Source organism: Macaca nemestrina, chromosome 9 (genome assembly GCF_043159975.1).
Source record: "Macaca nemestrina isolate mMacNem1 chromosome 9, mMacNem.hap1, whole genome shotgun sequence".
Classification (NCBI taxonomy): domain Eukaryota; kingdom Metazoa; phylum Chordata; class Mammalia; order Primates; family Cercopithecidae; genus Macaca; species Macaca nemestrina.
In genome coordinates this window covers 128,214,726-128,231,301 of record NC_092133.1, presented here as the reverse complement: position 1 = coordinate 128,231,301, position 16,576 = coordinate 128,214,726, and the positions used below count along the sequence as shown (strand labels likewise).

Genomic DNA, 16,576 nt, shown 5'->3' with positions numbered 1-16,576 from the left:
ACCTAGAGCCTGCAGATTAGAGAAGTAGCCTTTGAATGGTAAGTCGATAGCCAAAGATCAGCACCATATCATAGGTTCTCTTGAAAGACGAACTCCTTGCTACTCAAACTTGGGCCACAGACCAGCAGCAGCAGCATCTCTTGAAGCTTTTTTCGAGAAATGCAAAATCTAGGCCCCACCCCAGACTTACTGAATCCAAATCTGTGTTTTTCACAAGATACCCAGGTGATGTGAATTCACATTGGAGTTTGAGAAGCACTGGACTAACTCACCAGGCTGCAAATGTCACAGAGTCTGGAATCTGGCAAGTTTTATTTTCAAGATTGACAATCATTGGGTGCAGCAGAAGCTGGGCATCTACAGTCACAACCGGTCTTGCTCTGCAGGGAGAAAATGCAGGGTTTGTTTGAATAAACCACAAAGGTGATAGGCAGGGAGAAGCCCACTTCACTGCATACTGAACTCAGTAGTAGACAGAATACTTCAGAGGCCATTGCCAACATTCTTAGCATTTGTGCCAAGAATTTTGCTCACTGCATGAACAGGTGAGTACCACACTCAGCTAATTACCTCAAAACACATCTGGAAGCACACAAACACAAATAAAGAGTGCTGTGGGTCTGTCAGGCAAAGTTGCATACACAAACCTAATTTCTTGATGAAGTGGGCCCCCAGTATTAAGGAAATATTGCTGTGAAATATCGCTTGCCATCTGCTGGCATACCTACATCCGTATCTGATGAAATACATCATCTTATAACCATTCGTGTTTGTGAGTACTTGAAGTCTGCAACTTTTCATTGGTAATTTTAATTTTGTGAGTACTTGAAGTTTGCAAATTATCATTGATAATTTTTAAATTTCCATTGATAGTTTTCAAGCTGAGCTTTGCAAATTTAGCTAAATACATGAAGGTGGGTTTGCAGAATAATTCTGTACATCAGCCAGAGAAGTGGTTCTCCATCCTGACTGCACAATATAATCACCTAAAGAGCTTTAAAACAAATTCTATGCCCAGGCCCTGCCACACCAACTGAACCAGAACTTATGGTGTAAGGATCAGACATTGGAATTTTAAACAAACTCTCCAGATAATTCTAATAGGTAGCCAAATTTGAGGAGAGAGACTGATAGAGCATAAGTAATTCAATTGCAGCCACCCAGATGAGAATAACAAAACAAAAAAGTATTAATAAATCATGGGGGAAGGAAATGGAGCAGATTTTAAAGCTTCGTTCCAAGATATGATCATTGGAAGCCAAAGTCCCCTAATGACAGGGAGAAATGAAGCCATGTTGGGTATGTTTCCCCCCAACAAGAGGAACGGCTGTGTCTCAGGGCAGAATGGGTTTACAGCACTGCTTCAAACAATAAGCAATGGGCCTGCCGGGATTTCTCCTAAGTTCCTTCATGCCACTTCTCTGTATTTTGTTACATAATTTTGCTTTCAATACTGTGTTAGTTCCACTCCTTGGAAAAGCAGATGATAAAACGGAACTAGATATGCAAGAGATGTACTGGGGTCAAACATCTATGAGGAAAAGTGGGGAGAGAGTGGAGGGGGCTGGGAGTTCTCATCCCTGGAAGGATCAAGGGAAGGACAGAGGACTGGATAAGAAAGTTCTGGCCTGGGCAACGGAGAGTCCTTGATCCAAATTTGCCCATGAGAGGAGTTCCATGTCTTGCAAGAACAGGTCTGCATTTGTGTTCTTGTTGTGTTGGCTAATTGTCTTGGAGCAGCTCATGGAAAACACAGCCTTGGCATGAAAGTGGCAGATTGAAAGCAGAGCAGCTGAGCCCTATGCCCATTCTGCTGCAGCAGCTCTGAGTGGTATACTCCGCGGCCACCACAAACCCAAGCCCCATACTTCAGACACCTCGAGGGTTTCGACTGTCTGATTCTCTAGAACCTTAAGTGGGACATGGTTGGTACAAATCAACCCTCTTTGAGTTTGTCTTGGGACTGATGAAGGAGAAAACTTACCTATTTGAGGAAACCTAACCTTAGAATCTCTCTGGGAGCCGACTACGTTAGCACTATGCACCTAGTACACCCAGGTATGCCCTCGCCCTTTTGTCTTGATATTCTAACCTAGTGTCTTGAACTCTCATAAAACCTTTGTTTGTTTGTTTGTTTGTTTGTTTGTTTTTGAGATGGAATCTCTCACTCTGTCTCCCAGGCTGGAATGCAGTGGCACAATCTCTACTCACTACAGCCTCCACCTCCCGGGTTCAAGTGATTCTAGTGCCTCAGCCTCTCGAGTAGCTGGGATTACAGGCGTGCACCACCATGCCTGGCTAATTTTTGTATTTTAAGTAGAGATGGAGTTTTGCTGTGTTGGTTAGGCCGGTCTCAAACGCCTGACCTCAAGTGATCTGCCCACCTAGGCTGCCCAAAATGCTGGGATTATAGGCATAAGGCACTGTGTCCTGCAATAAAACTTTTTTTTTTTTTTTTTAAAGAAGCTAAAGTTGAGCACCACCTCTCTCCCAGTTACTATTCTGTGTACGCCACATGCATATTCTCACTGAATCCTTTGAACAAAGGTAACCTTGTAAATATTGTTTTTATCCTTCTTTTACAGACCAGAAATCTGAAACTCTGAAAGTGATAAGAACTTGCCCAAGATTACAAGTCAGTGAGTGTATGGAATGTCCAGGCTTGGAATCCATAGCTATTGTATTTGAACTGTTTTCAATACTTGCCTTTGGAGGCTACCAACTCCTGGAATGTTCTATTCCCTAACTTAGTGTGCAGTTTGATTATAGAAGCCAGGATAAATAGTAACATTCTTCTACCCTGCACCGCTTATTTATAAGCGAACATTTCAATGCATTTCCAAAGCAAAGAGAATAAATCAAATACAGTAAGATCTAAAAAGTGGGTCATTTTATATGATCTGCTTCATTTTCATATCTTATTTAACATTATGTTCGTAAAATCTGGAAGTTTGGTCATGCAGTATGAGAGTAAAAATGCAAAGAAAAAAAAGAGTGAGAGCAAAAAATACCTCTAGACTTTAAAAAGAGCATCTAAGTATTCACCAGAATAAATCACTGGAATGTGCTCTTTAAGGCAAAACTAACAAGAAAATGTATTTGAAACAATGAGAAAAACATTTGAATACTATCAAAAACGTACCTGTAAACAGCGACTTTTCCTGTTCCAAATGCACCCACAATCAAATCTTAAAAAGACAAAAACACAAAAACACAGAACACATGCATGAATCATACAGAAAAAATTTACTAAGTTCAAAATCGTAAGTAGCACATAGAATACCCCTACGTGCTGATGGTACGAGAGCCACAAAATTAGAAGAGATGTCACACCTTTCTTAAGACATTTTGGAAAGGATGTTGGAGCTTCGCTATAACCAACTTGATAAAACGTTCATCCGTAGATCTCAAACCCCTCTGTGCTTAGGAAGGTCAATTTCTAGAAACTCATTATCGCATCACTTTTCCTATCCTCCAGGTTCAAGGCACATACCCCCAGGGAAGGAAAAGAGGAAAGTCAGGTGGTGAGTGTCTGCTAGGTACCAGGCTCACTATACATTTCCTGTTATCACTCTCACCAGCAAATACCCTATGAGGAAGGATTGTTAACCCAGAAGTGGAACATTCTGATTGTCATTTTGACAAACATTTGCTCTTTACAAATAGTGTGGGTGGTGAGTATACTTCTGGCAAAGCAATCAGTAGTATATAAAATAACTAACATATTATAACGATCTAAAGTAACAACAGCAATCCTAATAAATAGCACATGGAACAACGCTGTATGCCAGGAGTCCTTTTAAAGGATTTCCTTTGAATGATTCCTAACAAGAATCAATTTTGCAAATGAGTCAACTGAGACTTATGAAGGCTAAACTATAAATTTCCTAACATCATTCACACAAGTAGGTAAGTGGTGGACCTGGGTGACTGCGGTTGAGCAATCCTGGACTAGCTAAGGAGAAGTGCTCAGAATTATTTCAGTGATTGGCTAACATAGAGGTCAAACTGTTGGCTTTTTTTTTTTTTTTTTTTTTTGAGATGGAGTCTCTGTCTGTCGCCTAGTCTGGAGTGCAGTGGTGCGATCTCGGTTCACTGCAAGCTCCGCTTCCAGGGTTCAACTGATTCTGCTGCCTCAGCCTCCTGTGTAGCAGGTACTACAGGCACACACCACCATGCCCGGCTATTTTTTTTTTTCTTTTTCCTGAGACAGAGTCTCGCTCTGTCGTCCAGGCTGGAGTGAGTGGCGTGATCTCGGCTCACTGCAAGCTCTGCCTCCCGGGTTCACATCATTCTCCTGCCTCAGCCTCCCGAGTAGCTGGGACTACAGGCCCCGCCACCTCGCCCGGCTAATTTTTTGTATTTTTTGTAGAGACGGGGTTTCACCACGTTGGCCAGGATGGTCTCCATCTCTTGACCTTGTGATCCACCTGCCTCGGCCTCCCAAAGTGCTGGGATTACAAGCGTGAGCCACCGCGCCCGGCGGACTTTTCTTAATCTCATTTACAATGGCTGTCCCTGGTAGAAGCAATCAAACACAAATAAAAATAACAATGGCTAAATCTGCAGAGTAAAATTTAGATGTAAGAAAACTGGACCTCCATGGAACCAACCCAAGTGTCCATCAACAGTGGATTGGATAAAGAACATGTCGTACATAAGCACCATGGATTACTATGTAGCCATAAAAGTGAATGAAATCATGCCGTTTGCAGCAACATGAAAGGAACCAGATGCCATTATCCTAAGTGAACTCAGAAACAGAAAATCAAATATTGCATGCTCTCACTTACAAGTGGGAGCTAAAACAATGAGTACACGTAGACATAAAGATGCTAATGATAGCCACTAGGGACTCCAAAAATGGGAAAGGAGGAAGGGAGATAAAGGTTGAAGAATTACCCACAGAGTCCAATGTTCAATATCTGAGCGATGAGTACGCTAGAAGCCTAAACCCCTTTATGCAATATACTCATGTGACAAACATGCTCACATATCCCCTGAATCTGAAGTAAATTTAAAAAGAGTAAAAGAAAACTGAACTTGGTAGAAATAAGGGCCACAGAAGAAGACTTACAACAGTTGAAACTATAATTGGTTAATTCTAGCAGAACGGGAATGAAAATAGAAAAACAAAAAACAAAGGTGGAAGGAGGTCCTATTTGACCACTCCATATGGAAACTAATTCAGGAATTAAATTGGTGTAATGCAATTTGTATAGAAAAATGATTTATAGCCGTATTCCCTTGGCATCCACCTTTTGCACATGTGATGTTGAGTGTCAACTTGATCGGAGTGAAGGATGCAAAGTATTGTTCATGGGTGTGTCTGTGAGGGTGTTGCCAAAGGAGATTAATGTTTGAGTCAGTGGACTGGGAAAGGCAGACCCACCCTGAATCTGGTGGGCACCATCTAATCAGCTGCCAGCACGGCCAGAATAAAAGCAGGCAGAGGAACGAGGAAAGATTAGACTGGTTCAGTCTTCCGGCCTCCATCTTTCTCCTGTGCTGGATGCTTCCTGCCTTCCAACATCAGACACCAAGTTCTTCAGCTTTGGGACTCGGACTGGCTTCCTTGCTCCTCAGCTTGCAGAAGGCCTATTGTGGGACCTCCCCTTGTGATCATGTGAGTCAATTCTCCTTAATAAACTCCCCTTTATATGTTCAGCAATCCTACTAGTTCTGTCCCTCTAGAGAACCCTGACTAATACACGTACATGTGAACAGAGACAGACTGCAGGTGATTCTCCCCCTGAGGGCTTAGTGTCCCTGGGAATGGCTTTTAGTCAATTACAGGTAGGAATTGGAAAGTGAGTGGCCCAGCCTCCTTCTCAGTCAAGTGGGATAGTTGAGGTCTGTTCTCTGACTTTGCTTTCACCAGCCAGATGAGGCCCTGATTGCCCACAGTGGCAACTAGCTTGATGATGATCTTTGTTGTATTCTTCTTTTCCATGTTTCTCTTCTCTACCTTTACCAGTATTTCTCAGGATTTCTTAAATACACTGCTTGTTTTCTCATCGTTATCTTAACGCCTGCTCTGGGACAACCCAACCTAAGACACAATAACACTTGTTAAAAAAAAAAATGATCTGAAAGTTCTCCAGGTCAAAACCACTGTCAGATGTCTTAGGTTTTATGGATACAGAATCAGATTCAGTTATTAGACTTGGAATTTGACTCCAGAGCTCCATATTTAAAAACACGTGCATGCTGATGTTCAAATAAGTCAAACAGATGTCATCTAAAGAGTTCTGTATTCATGAAATTAAAGAACACGTTAAGCGAAGGGGTACACCTTGGCCACCTACGACTCATGGAATAAAACATTCTTTTGTCAGGGTTTAAATCTCTGAAGCCAGATGCCAAAATTTCTAAGTTTACCAGTTATTAAAATTATAATGATAAATTATATCAGAATTTCAATTTTTCAACTATTTTTACATGTATTCTTTCTGTTACATTTGTCTCTTCTAGCAAATGAGTGCATTTTTTTTCTAAATCAGAGAAAAAAAGAGCTACTGATTTGAAGAAACATGAGCTCTGTTCTTCCTGTGTAATTCCAAACCCCAATATTTAGACAAGTGTAACACAGGTGGCCCTGGCCTGAATTCATATCTGTTGACATGACACCAGATAGGAGAGCTATTTTATGAAAACTGATTCATGAGGAATTGTGTACTTTGTTCTTGGCTCCAAATAAGGTAAAATATTTATTTAATAAGATTAGACATTTTATAAGTAAAAGGCGAATTTTAAGAATTGATTCTCTGGAAATGGCAAAGAAAGTAAGACTGTAAGCCCTTCCAGGGCAGGAATCTTTATGTGTGCACATCCTCAAATAGTCCCGGAATGGTATGGGTTGAAATAAATGAAGAAAGAAATAACCTTGGCATGCATGTTACCAGGCACAGTGCCAGATACAGAACAGATACTTCATAAATGCCTGATTAAATAGGGAGGATAAGTAATAATAAATTAAAACACTAGAGATGAAGAAAATGAGACAATTAATTAAAACTGACTAATGTCAGCTGCAGCTAAATTCTGCTGGAGTTTTGCATGTGTACTTGAAGGTGTTCAGATACACACACACACACACACACACACACACGTTCCAGATCCTAGAAAGTAATATAAAGTCTCCATCAAAACTAGATTGTCATTATAGGTGAGAATTTGAGGGACACCTTCCCAACAGTAATGAGACATGGGCTTCTCCTTTAGGAACTTTAATTCCTGTGCCTTAGGGTGGGAATTTTTCCTACTCTGGAAAAATAAAATAACTGGCAACACAGGCCACAATTTTCTTCATGAGAATGTGGTCACAGTTATTCAGAGGCCAAGAAAACAGTTACCTACCACAAAAGTAGGCTTGCCTTTAGACACTACCTTGGAACCATGCCTGCTAGAAAGAGCCAGAAGTACTTACGCTCTGGAGCTTAAAATTGTCAGATCTCTCCAGGGGAGCAGAATTGATTGGCTGGTTTGTGTTTTGAATGAATTTCTCTTTTCAAAATATGTGATTGGTTTTGGAAAGCACTACGCTGCTTCCATCTATACACACATAAGTATAGAAGTTTGTGTATGTAGCATATCTGTTATATATGTGTTCTATTTGTATATACATACATTTATATTTATGCTGGAGTGTGTATATTTATGTGTGCATGTGAAATAATATTTAAATAATACTCAGAAATAATATTTTTAAAATGTTGCATAATTCTGTGCTTAGGCATTTAAATGATAATCTGGACACAAAGTAAGTTCAGGGCTGATGTTCGAATTTCTAAAACTTGGAACATATTTTTCTCCCTTGAGATAACGGGTCTGATACCATTATCTATGTTTACTTCCTTTCTATAAATGCCTTAAGGGCAAATTGAAAACAAACAAATAAAAAACTTTGCCTTTCTCTATACATAGATACTTAAGCTGGCTTTTTTTTTTTTTTTCCTGGAGGAAATAACTGGCAATTAAAATTGGTTCCTTCCTTTCAATCAAAAACTGTTCCCGAAGTGCTGGAAGCCTTTGCTGTTGCCTCACATTGCCTGAGAAACATAGTTTATTTTCTTTTTGGCTTTTGATGGAACAACTGAGTACTTTTAAGGAAACAAAAAGGGGACATTAGCATGAATGCAGGATCAGTTGGCAAGAAAAAGAAAAAAACCCTAAGAATGTGAGGTCATAGGAGATGCATTACACCTAAGTTTTGTATTTTATTTCTTGCAAATGGTTATTTTTAAATGAGGAAGAAGAGCCAAGCCTTTAAAGTGGTGCTTGGTTTGCAGGGTCTGATTTCACTAATTTGGGAAGGAAATTTTAGTGTTGGAAGAAGCTCCATTTGAAAACATCAGCTTTGTTTTGAGTGTGGATCTGAGGTTTGGATTAGGTGGGCAGGAAACAGTGAAGGGGAGGGAGAGTGGAACCCTCCTAGGGAACAGTCAGGCCAAAGGAGAAGACGAGGAAGAGCTGACAGTATCAGGTTAAAGGATCAGCCAGGCATGGTGGTATACAACCTGTAATCCCAGCTACTTCAGAGGCTGAAGTGGGAGGCTCACTTGAGCCCAGGAGTTTGAGATTGCAGTGAGCTATGATGGTGCCACTGCACTCCAGCCCGGGCAACACAGCGAGACCCCACTAAAAAAACAATAGCTGGGCACGGTGGCTCACGCCTGTAATCCCAGCACTTTGGGAGGCCAAGGCGGGCAGATCACCTGAGGTCAGGAGTTCGAGACCAGCCTGGCCAACGTGGTGAAACCCATCTCTACTAAAAATACAGAAATTAGCCGGGCGTGGTGGTGCATGCCTGTAATCCCAGCTACTTGGGAGGCAGAGGCAGGAGAATCACTTGAACCCAGGAGGTGGAGGTTGCAGTCAGCCGAGATTGCGCCACTGCACTCCATCCTGGGTGACAGAGCAAGACTCCATCTCAAACAAACAAACAACAACAACAAAAAAAAGCAAAAAAAGAATCACCCAGAATCAATTCAGGGGAGCAGTCTCTGTGGCCACCCAAGCACCTACACTTCCTAAGCTAAGTCACCTTCTTCCTGCTTCCTTCTTCTCACCTCTCACTCTCATCTTCTTGATAGATACACTAATGTTTATATCTGTTGCCAAAAATGCCATTGGACATCTCCTGTTTTTTTTTTTTTTTTTGGAATTAAAAAGCATTTACTATTTTAGAATAATTCCAGACAATGAGAATGGCCACCGGGAATTTCCAAACAAATGTGAAACATGGAAGTGTTTATCTTATGGTTGTATAAAAACATTATGATTAATCAAAAGGGAAGACCTCCTTAAACATGACCAAAAATGTAGAAATCACAAAGGAATTTTAAAATCTAAACTACTTTTATAGCAAAAAACAAAACAAAACAAAACAAAACACATGAGCAAGGTTGAAAGAGAAACAAAAGCAACAGGGTGAAATGTTTATCATGTATATGCCTGATCAAATGTTAATATTTTTCAATGCCTAGAAGAATATTTGGCACTTGGTAAAAAAAAGAAAAAAAAGTTAACATTTATTATTATGCCTAATCTGTAACAAATTCATACAAATAAATAATAAAACTATAAACATTCTAATAAAAAGATTACAAACAGGCATTTCACATAAAAATAAATACCTGTGACTAATAAATATATGAAAAGACTTCAACCTCACTAGTCACCAAAGAAATCCAAATGAAAGGAACATAGAGAGATCATTTTTTAACCTTGTAAATGGGAAAAGATTAGTACTAGGCATTGTTGGATAGAGAGCAGAGGTATGCTTATAGGCCGTTTGAGGAAGTATAAATGGGCATTATTTTCTTGGAAGGTAGTTTGTTGAAATGTATGACTGTGTACCTCTGACCTAGTTTCTACTTCTAGGAATTTATCCTGAGGATGTGTTGGACAGTTGCATAAAGATCAAAGAAAAGCTAATATTCTAAACATTGTAAATATAATTGCCTCCTTTAAGTGATACCACAATCCTATGAGAAAGATACTTTTATTATTCCCATCTTAGAATGAGAAAAATGAGGTACAGAGCCCAAATACAGTAAAGTCACAAGACCAAAGTTTAAACCCAGGCAATCTGGCTACTGAGCCCACACTGGAATCTTTTTACCACTGCCTTCTAGGAGCACGTCTATATGCTGTTTTTATTCTCTCCTTAAGCTTTAAAAAAAAAATTAAAGATATGGCCAGGCACGGTGGCTCATGCCTGTAATCCCAGCACTTTGAAAGGCCGAGGTGGATGGATCACTTGAGGTCAGGAGTTCAAGACCTGCCTGACCAACATGGGAAAACCCCATCTCTACAAAAAATACAAAAATTAGCCTGGTGTGGTGGCAGGCGCCTGTAATCCCAGCTACTCAGAAGGCTGAGGCAGGGGAATCGCTTGAACCCAGGAGGTGGAGGTTGCAGTGAGCCGAGATTGTAGCACTGCACTCCAGCCAGGGAGGCAGAGTGAGACTCTGAATAAATAAATAAATATAAAAATAAGTAAATAAAGACACATTTTACTATGATTAATTTCATCCTTTTTAGTAAGCAGAGTTAAGAGCTTTAATAAATGCACCCAGATCTGTAACCACTTCCACAACAACACAGAGAACAGTTCCAGCAGTGCCCCAGTGTCACCCATGCTGTTCTCTAGCCAAGCCTGACTTGTCTCCTAACCCCTGGACTCCACTAATCTATTTTCCAGAATGTCATATAAATGGAGTCATACAGCCTTTCGGGTCTAGCTTCTTGCAGTCAGCTCAGTGCATTTGAGATTCATCCACAATGTTGTGTGCACCAGGAGTTCATTTTTTATTGCTGAGTGGTATTCCACTGTGTAGATGGCCCACAGTTTATTCATCCGTCCCTGGCTTAGGGATCCCTGAGGTGTTTCTAGTTTTTGCAAAGTCACTGTAAACATATGTGTACAGGAGTTTGTGCCTCAACAGGCCAATTTTGACTTGCCCATTGTCTCTCTTTGAATCTCTCTAAAACCTTTGAAGACTTCTTTGAAACACAGTGTTGTATGTCAGGTGGAAAATTACCAAGTGGAGGCTGAAAAATTAGCAATTCTCAACTCCAGTTCACTTTGCTACTGGCTTCTAAATGACATTGGACAAGTCAATCTTCATCGCTGAATCTCTGGTGGTCTTTAAGTTTCTCTAGATGAGAAGGCCAAGAGCTCAGTAACATTTGTTGGAGTCTGATGACTGCATTGTGGGCACTTTGATGTACAATCCAGGTCTCTGCTTTGCTTTTGGACTCAGCTTTGTTCCTGCAGATTTAGGGACTCCTTGTGCCTCCACTGAGAGACAGCCAGTTTCTGGCTTTCTCCCTGGTTTCACCAGACTGGATTTCCTCCCATCCAGCTTCATAACTCAGCTCTACAGACGCCTGACTCCTGTCTTGGCAATACCACTGCCCACAGCTCACAGAATCTCCTCCAGGAACTGCCCATCACTGCCCAGGTCCCATCCTGCCAATCCTTTTCCCACAGCACCCAAATCTTTTAAAGACGAACTAAGGCCATCAAGTATAGTTGTTTACATAAACCAACCCCAGGTTGGCTCACTTTCATACAACGATGATATTAAGAGAAATAAGAGGATTCGAGATAATGTGTCCAATGGTGGGGTCACAGATGGTGGATCCATCTGGCAATGTTCACTTGGAAGTGGGCTATGAAATTGGCTTAAGTGTCTGGCATTGCAAACGCAGCTCATGTCTGTGGGAATTCAGCATTTAGATAAGTCTCCTTGACTTTGGCAAATGTGTTAATCTAAAAATAGAGGTTGCCTGTCTGCCTTGCTTTTTTATTGCAACATGCAAAATATTATTGAGAGAAAGGTTATGAGTTGAGGAAGAAATGTTTGAAAAAAAAAAAAGCATGATTTTATCCCAGAAAGTAATAATCCTAACAATCTGTCTGAAATGCTTCCAAATGAACTCTGAAGAAAAACTTTTATGAGTTGGAACGTGGTATTATGTTGCAACATTCTAATTTACTGGGAGATTGTTTTCCTTTAAAAAAAAATCCCACAGAAAATAACAGCAGAATATCAAATGATGAGTCTGCCTTATGAAAATAGTTTTCTGTGTATTATTATCATCCTGTGGTTACAAGAATGATCCTTCCGCTTTCAATTGTTTGATCCTCCACTTGTTACATTTCATGTCAGTGTATCAAAGGCATTTAACTTCATCCTCGTCATGGTCACACTGAATCACAACATGTGTGCCGTCTGTGCAATTGCTGAGAGCCCTGGCGGAAGGTTTATTTCTTCAGTACCAGTGTCACTTATATGTAGCTACCTATTGGAAAGGGTTTCACAGTCTCCAGAAGAGCCTGACAAAGATGCTTCCCGGACACCCAGTCTGACAGATAAACTCCTATTGATAAAAACCTAATGGGACTTGATGCTTTCGCTAAGTGTTTTAGAATCGCTTGAACCCATGAGGTGGAGGTTGCAGTGAGCCAAGATTGTGCCACTGCACCCCAGTCTTGGCAGACAGCAAGATTCATCTCAAACAAACAACAACAACAAAACAAAACAAATAAACAAAAAAACATGTTTGGAAAGAGACATAGACCTGTCCCCAGGAATGCATCCTTAACTTTGGCAAATAAACCTCTTAAAATAATTGAGACTTGTCATTTTTCTCGATTCACACTGGTGAAGGCAGAACTAGGGCTAAGGGTTAAACGCTAGCCAAGAATCAGTCTGCCACTTTGAGTAACAGGAGACAGATGCCAACATTTATTTTAAAGGGCATCATCATCGTCTCTGCCTATCTGTCCATTCTCATTCTGCACAAATATAAAATAGTTGACTGGATTTTAAATAAAGTTGAAACACAGTGGCAAGTTAAAGATGTGAGCAACAATTTACATACAAGGTGTGCAGCTGGAAGGAAGCTGGTTTATTTATTTATTCATTTATTCATACTCATTCATTCAATTATTCATTTAATAAATATCGACAAGTTGCCTTTTGTGCCAGTCACTGCTTTGGGCATTAGGATTTTGCAGTGAGTAACACCAAATCCAGTCCCAGTCTCAACTAATACAGTGTCCAGTCTAGTGGAATAGAAAGGACATTTATCAAAGAATTGCACACATGTAATTTCCATCTGAGATCATTGTTTTCAGGGGAAGGACAACAGTTCAGGGAAGGCTTCCTGAGGAAGTGACATTTGACCTGAGTGTCTAAGTGGGAAGTGAACTCCTGGGAAAATGGCCAGGGCACATAGAGACTTTGAGGCAGAAGGGATGCATCAGGTGAATGATATGAAAATATGGGTTTCAATTTATATATTAATAAATTTAAAGTGACATATTAAAAAACATGCTGAGGGAGGGAAGAAATAATGTGAGGTTCTAAGCACAGGAGAAATTTACTCCAACTAATTCATACTCCATTCCTCATATCCTATTTAAAAAAAAAAAAGCCTGACTTTTTAATGATCACCATTCTAACTGACGTGAGTTGGTATCTCACTGTGGTATTGATGGGCATTTCTCTAATGACCCGTGATAACGAGCTTTTCTTCATATGTTTGTTGGCTGCATAAATGTCTTCTTTTGAGACATATGTCTGTTCATATCCTTCACCTACTTTTTGATGGTGTTGTTCTTTTCTTGTAAATTTATTTAAGTTCCTTATAGATTCTGGATATTATGCTGGAGAGGATGTGGAGAAACAGGAACATTTTTACACTGTTGGTGGGAGTGTAAATTAGTTCAACCATTGTGGAAGAAGTGTGGCAATTCCTCAAGGATCTAGAACCAGAAATACCATTTGACCCAGCCATCCCTTTACTGGGTACATACCCAAAGGATTATAAATTGTTCTACTATAAAGACACAAGCACACGTATGTTTATTGTGGCACTATTCACAATAGCAAAGACTTGGAACCAACCCAAAAGCCCATCAATGATGGACTGGATAAATAAAATGTGGCACATATACGCCATGAAATACTATGCAGCCATAAAAAAGGATGAGTTCATGTCCTTTGCAGGGACATGGATGAAGCTGGAAGTCATCATTCTCAGCAAACTAACACAGGAACAGAAAACCAAACACCACATGTTCTCATTCATAGGTGGGAGTTGAACAATGAGAACACATGGACACAGAGAGGGGAAAATCACACACCAGGGCCTATTGGCAGGTGGGAGGCTAGGGAAGGGAAAGCATTAGGAGAAATACTTAATGTAGATTGATGGGTGCAGCAAACCACCATGGCACATGTATACCTATTTAACAAACCTGCATGTTCTGCACATGTATCCCAGAACTTAAAGTATATTAAAAAAGAAGAAGAGGAAGAGGAAGAGGAAGAGGAAGAGGAAGAGGAAGAAGAAGAAGAAGAAGAAGAAGAAGAAGAAGAAGAAGAAGAAGAAGAAGAAGAAGAAGAAGAAGAAGAAGAAGAAGAAGAAGAAGAAAAAGAAGCAGCAGCAGCAGCAGCAGCAGCAGCCATGGCCAAGTGGGGTCTGTGGCACAATTAATAGTGCATGGGACTTCTAGCCCCGCCCCCTCTCCAAAAAAAAGCCATGGCTAAGCAGCAAATTTCTATTAACTGTATCTTTACAAGCAAGATCAAGTATAAATCATATCCTATCATATTCACTGGGTTTCAGAAAGAACTCAGTCTCTGATTATTTGGAAGGAAGTTAGTTCAAACTTAAACTGACAAATGATTTGTGGCATATAAAATCTAATAGCCATATAGTTAGATCTCTTTTATCTGGTGAGGGAAATTTGCTGTATTTACTACCTGTGAGTGGGATATGATTTAAGCCTGCTTTGGGACAGAATCTGGATTCTGAAGGATATTTTATTTGTGAAATAAGAAGGATTTATTATTTGTGAAAGGTTTTATCTGAGAACCTGATTCAAGCATGGGGAAGGATGTAGTTCAGGTGTGCGAGGGAGTCCTGGCTTCACGTTTAAGGTCATTGACATAGCTGTGTACATAAGGCCCACTTTTTCAGTAGGATTGCCTCTTCAAAGGTGAGTCAGAAATGAGGCAGATGGAGGTACTCATAGGTTTTCACAACACACTAAGCAAAATAGAAATATCTGTTTGAGAGAGATGACAGTTCCTACATTTTCATATCTTAATCTAAAGCTGGAAAAAAGTCAGATATTATGTAATTGGACTTGAAAATGACTACAGCCAATCTTTGTTTTGGGCTTTCATAAATGCAGCTGTGAGTGTAGACAACGGTCATTCTCAACCTGGATCTGTGAATTTCTGAAAAGAGTAATTCCCTCTTGGAAAGACATCCCACAAACAGGAGATAAATGTATTTGTAAGTGGCTGGGCAGAAGCAGGTCGGTATCTCAGGTTCATTCAGTGATATGGATAGCAATTGTAGAACTCTTATCACATCGAAGTCACTACAGCTTGAAATCAATCATGGTGAGGATATTTATACCACGGAAATTGGTAAATGCTACAAATCTGGGCCTTTTTTTTTTTTTTTCTTCTCTCCCTTGGGAGCTGGTTGTTAACCATTTTTTTAACACACCTCTGAATATAAAGGCATATTTCGAGGTTAACGATATATAGACAGTGGGATCTCTTGAAACGTGTGCACAGCAGCTCCCAGGCTGTCTTATGAAGGATGGGAGGCTGGATAGTCTCTGCTGGTCCTCCTCCTTTAGGCTCCTTTCTCCAGACACCTCCAGCTGCCCTGGCCTTGCTGCTTCATCACATTATCCTTCCCTGGGATACTTTAATGACTTTTGATTTCATGTTTCTTTTTCATTATTACTCATTCTGCTCATTGCTAAGGAATGAGGTCCTCAAAGCACCATTTTGGAATATAGAGCATATATCTTTTTCCATTACTTTACTAATAACTAATTACTTAACATGCTATTCAAGGCCCTTTGTTACCTGTCCCCAATCTTCCTTTCACTTTTACCTCTCTCCATGTGTGCTTCCATCATTTTGGACCAATTCACTTCCAAAATTGCCTTTTTGAAAAAACTAGGAAGCATTTCCTTTAACTTATATATGGAATTTCCTTTTTAGCATGATCAAAAAAAAACACAAGAAGTTATGGGTAAAAAATTCTGCAGTACATACTAAAGACAAACTAGGCAACACATTCATTACACAAAACGGAAACAGTCAACATTAATTATTTTATGCCAAATTCCTTTTAGTTTAGCTTTTTTTTTTTAGATGAATTCTTGCTCTGTCACCCAGGCTGGAGCGCAGTGGTGTACAATCTCAGCTCACTGCAACCTCTGCTTCTCACGTTCAAGCAATTTTCCAAGTAGTTGGGATGACAGGTGCGTGCCTCCACATCCGGCTAATTTTTGTATTTTTAGTAGAGACAGGGTTTTACCATGTTGGCCAGAGGGGTCTTGAACTCCTGACCTTGGGTGATCTGCCCACCTCGGCCTTCCAAAATGCTGAGATTACAGGCACGAACCACCACGCCCGGCCACCAAATTCCTTTTAAATTCTACCTATATTATATGGTCCTAGAAATCTGTGGATCCCTTTTTTCCTCCCTCACTCATATATCACTAAGTCAAATCATTAATTCA

General features: G+C 40.2%; 1 protein-coding gene across 2 annotated transcripts in view; it reads right to left on the bottom strand.

Annotated features, from left to right (window-relative positions):
* The window catches only part of LOC105488206 (integrin subunit alpha 8), a 193,407-nt gene that overhangs the window by 93,207 nt on the left and 83,624 nt on the right, over positions 1 to 16,576 (bottom strand). For both annotated transcript variants that reach the window (XR_011608242.1, XM_011752068.3), the window contains exons 14-15: positions 3,143 to 3,188; positions 273 to 380 (exon numbers count right to left, since the gene is read on the bottom strand). Coding sequence is in view for 1 of the 2 variants with exons in the window: in XM_011752068.3 (XP_011750370.1) it covers positions 273 to 380; positions 3,143 to 3,188 (154 nt within the window). In the remaining variant the exon portion in view is untranslated. The remainder of the gene's footprint in view (positions 1 to 272; positions 381 to 3,142; positions 3,189 to 16,576) is intronic.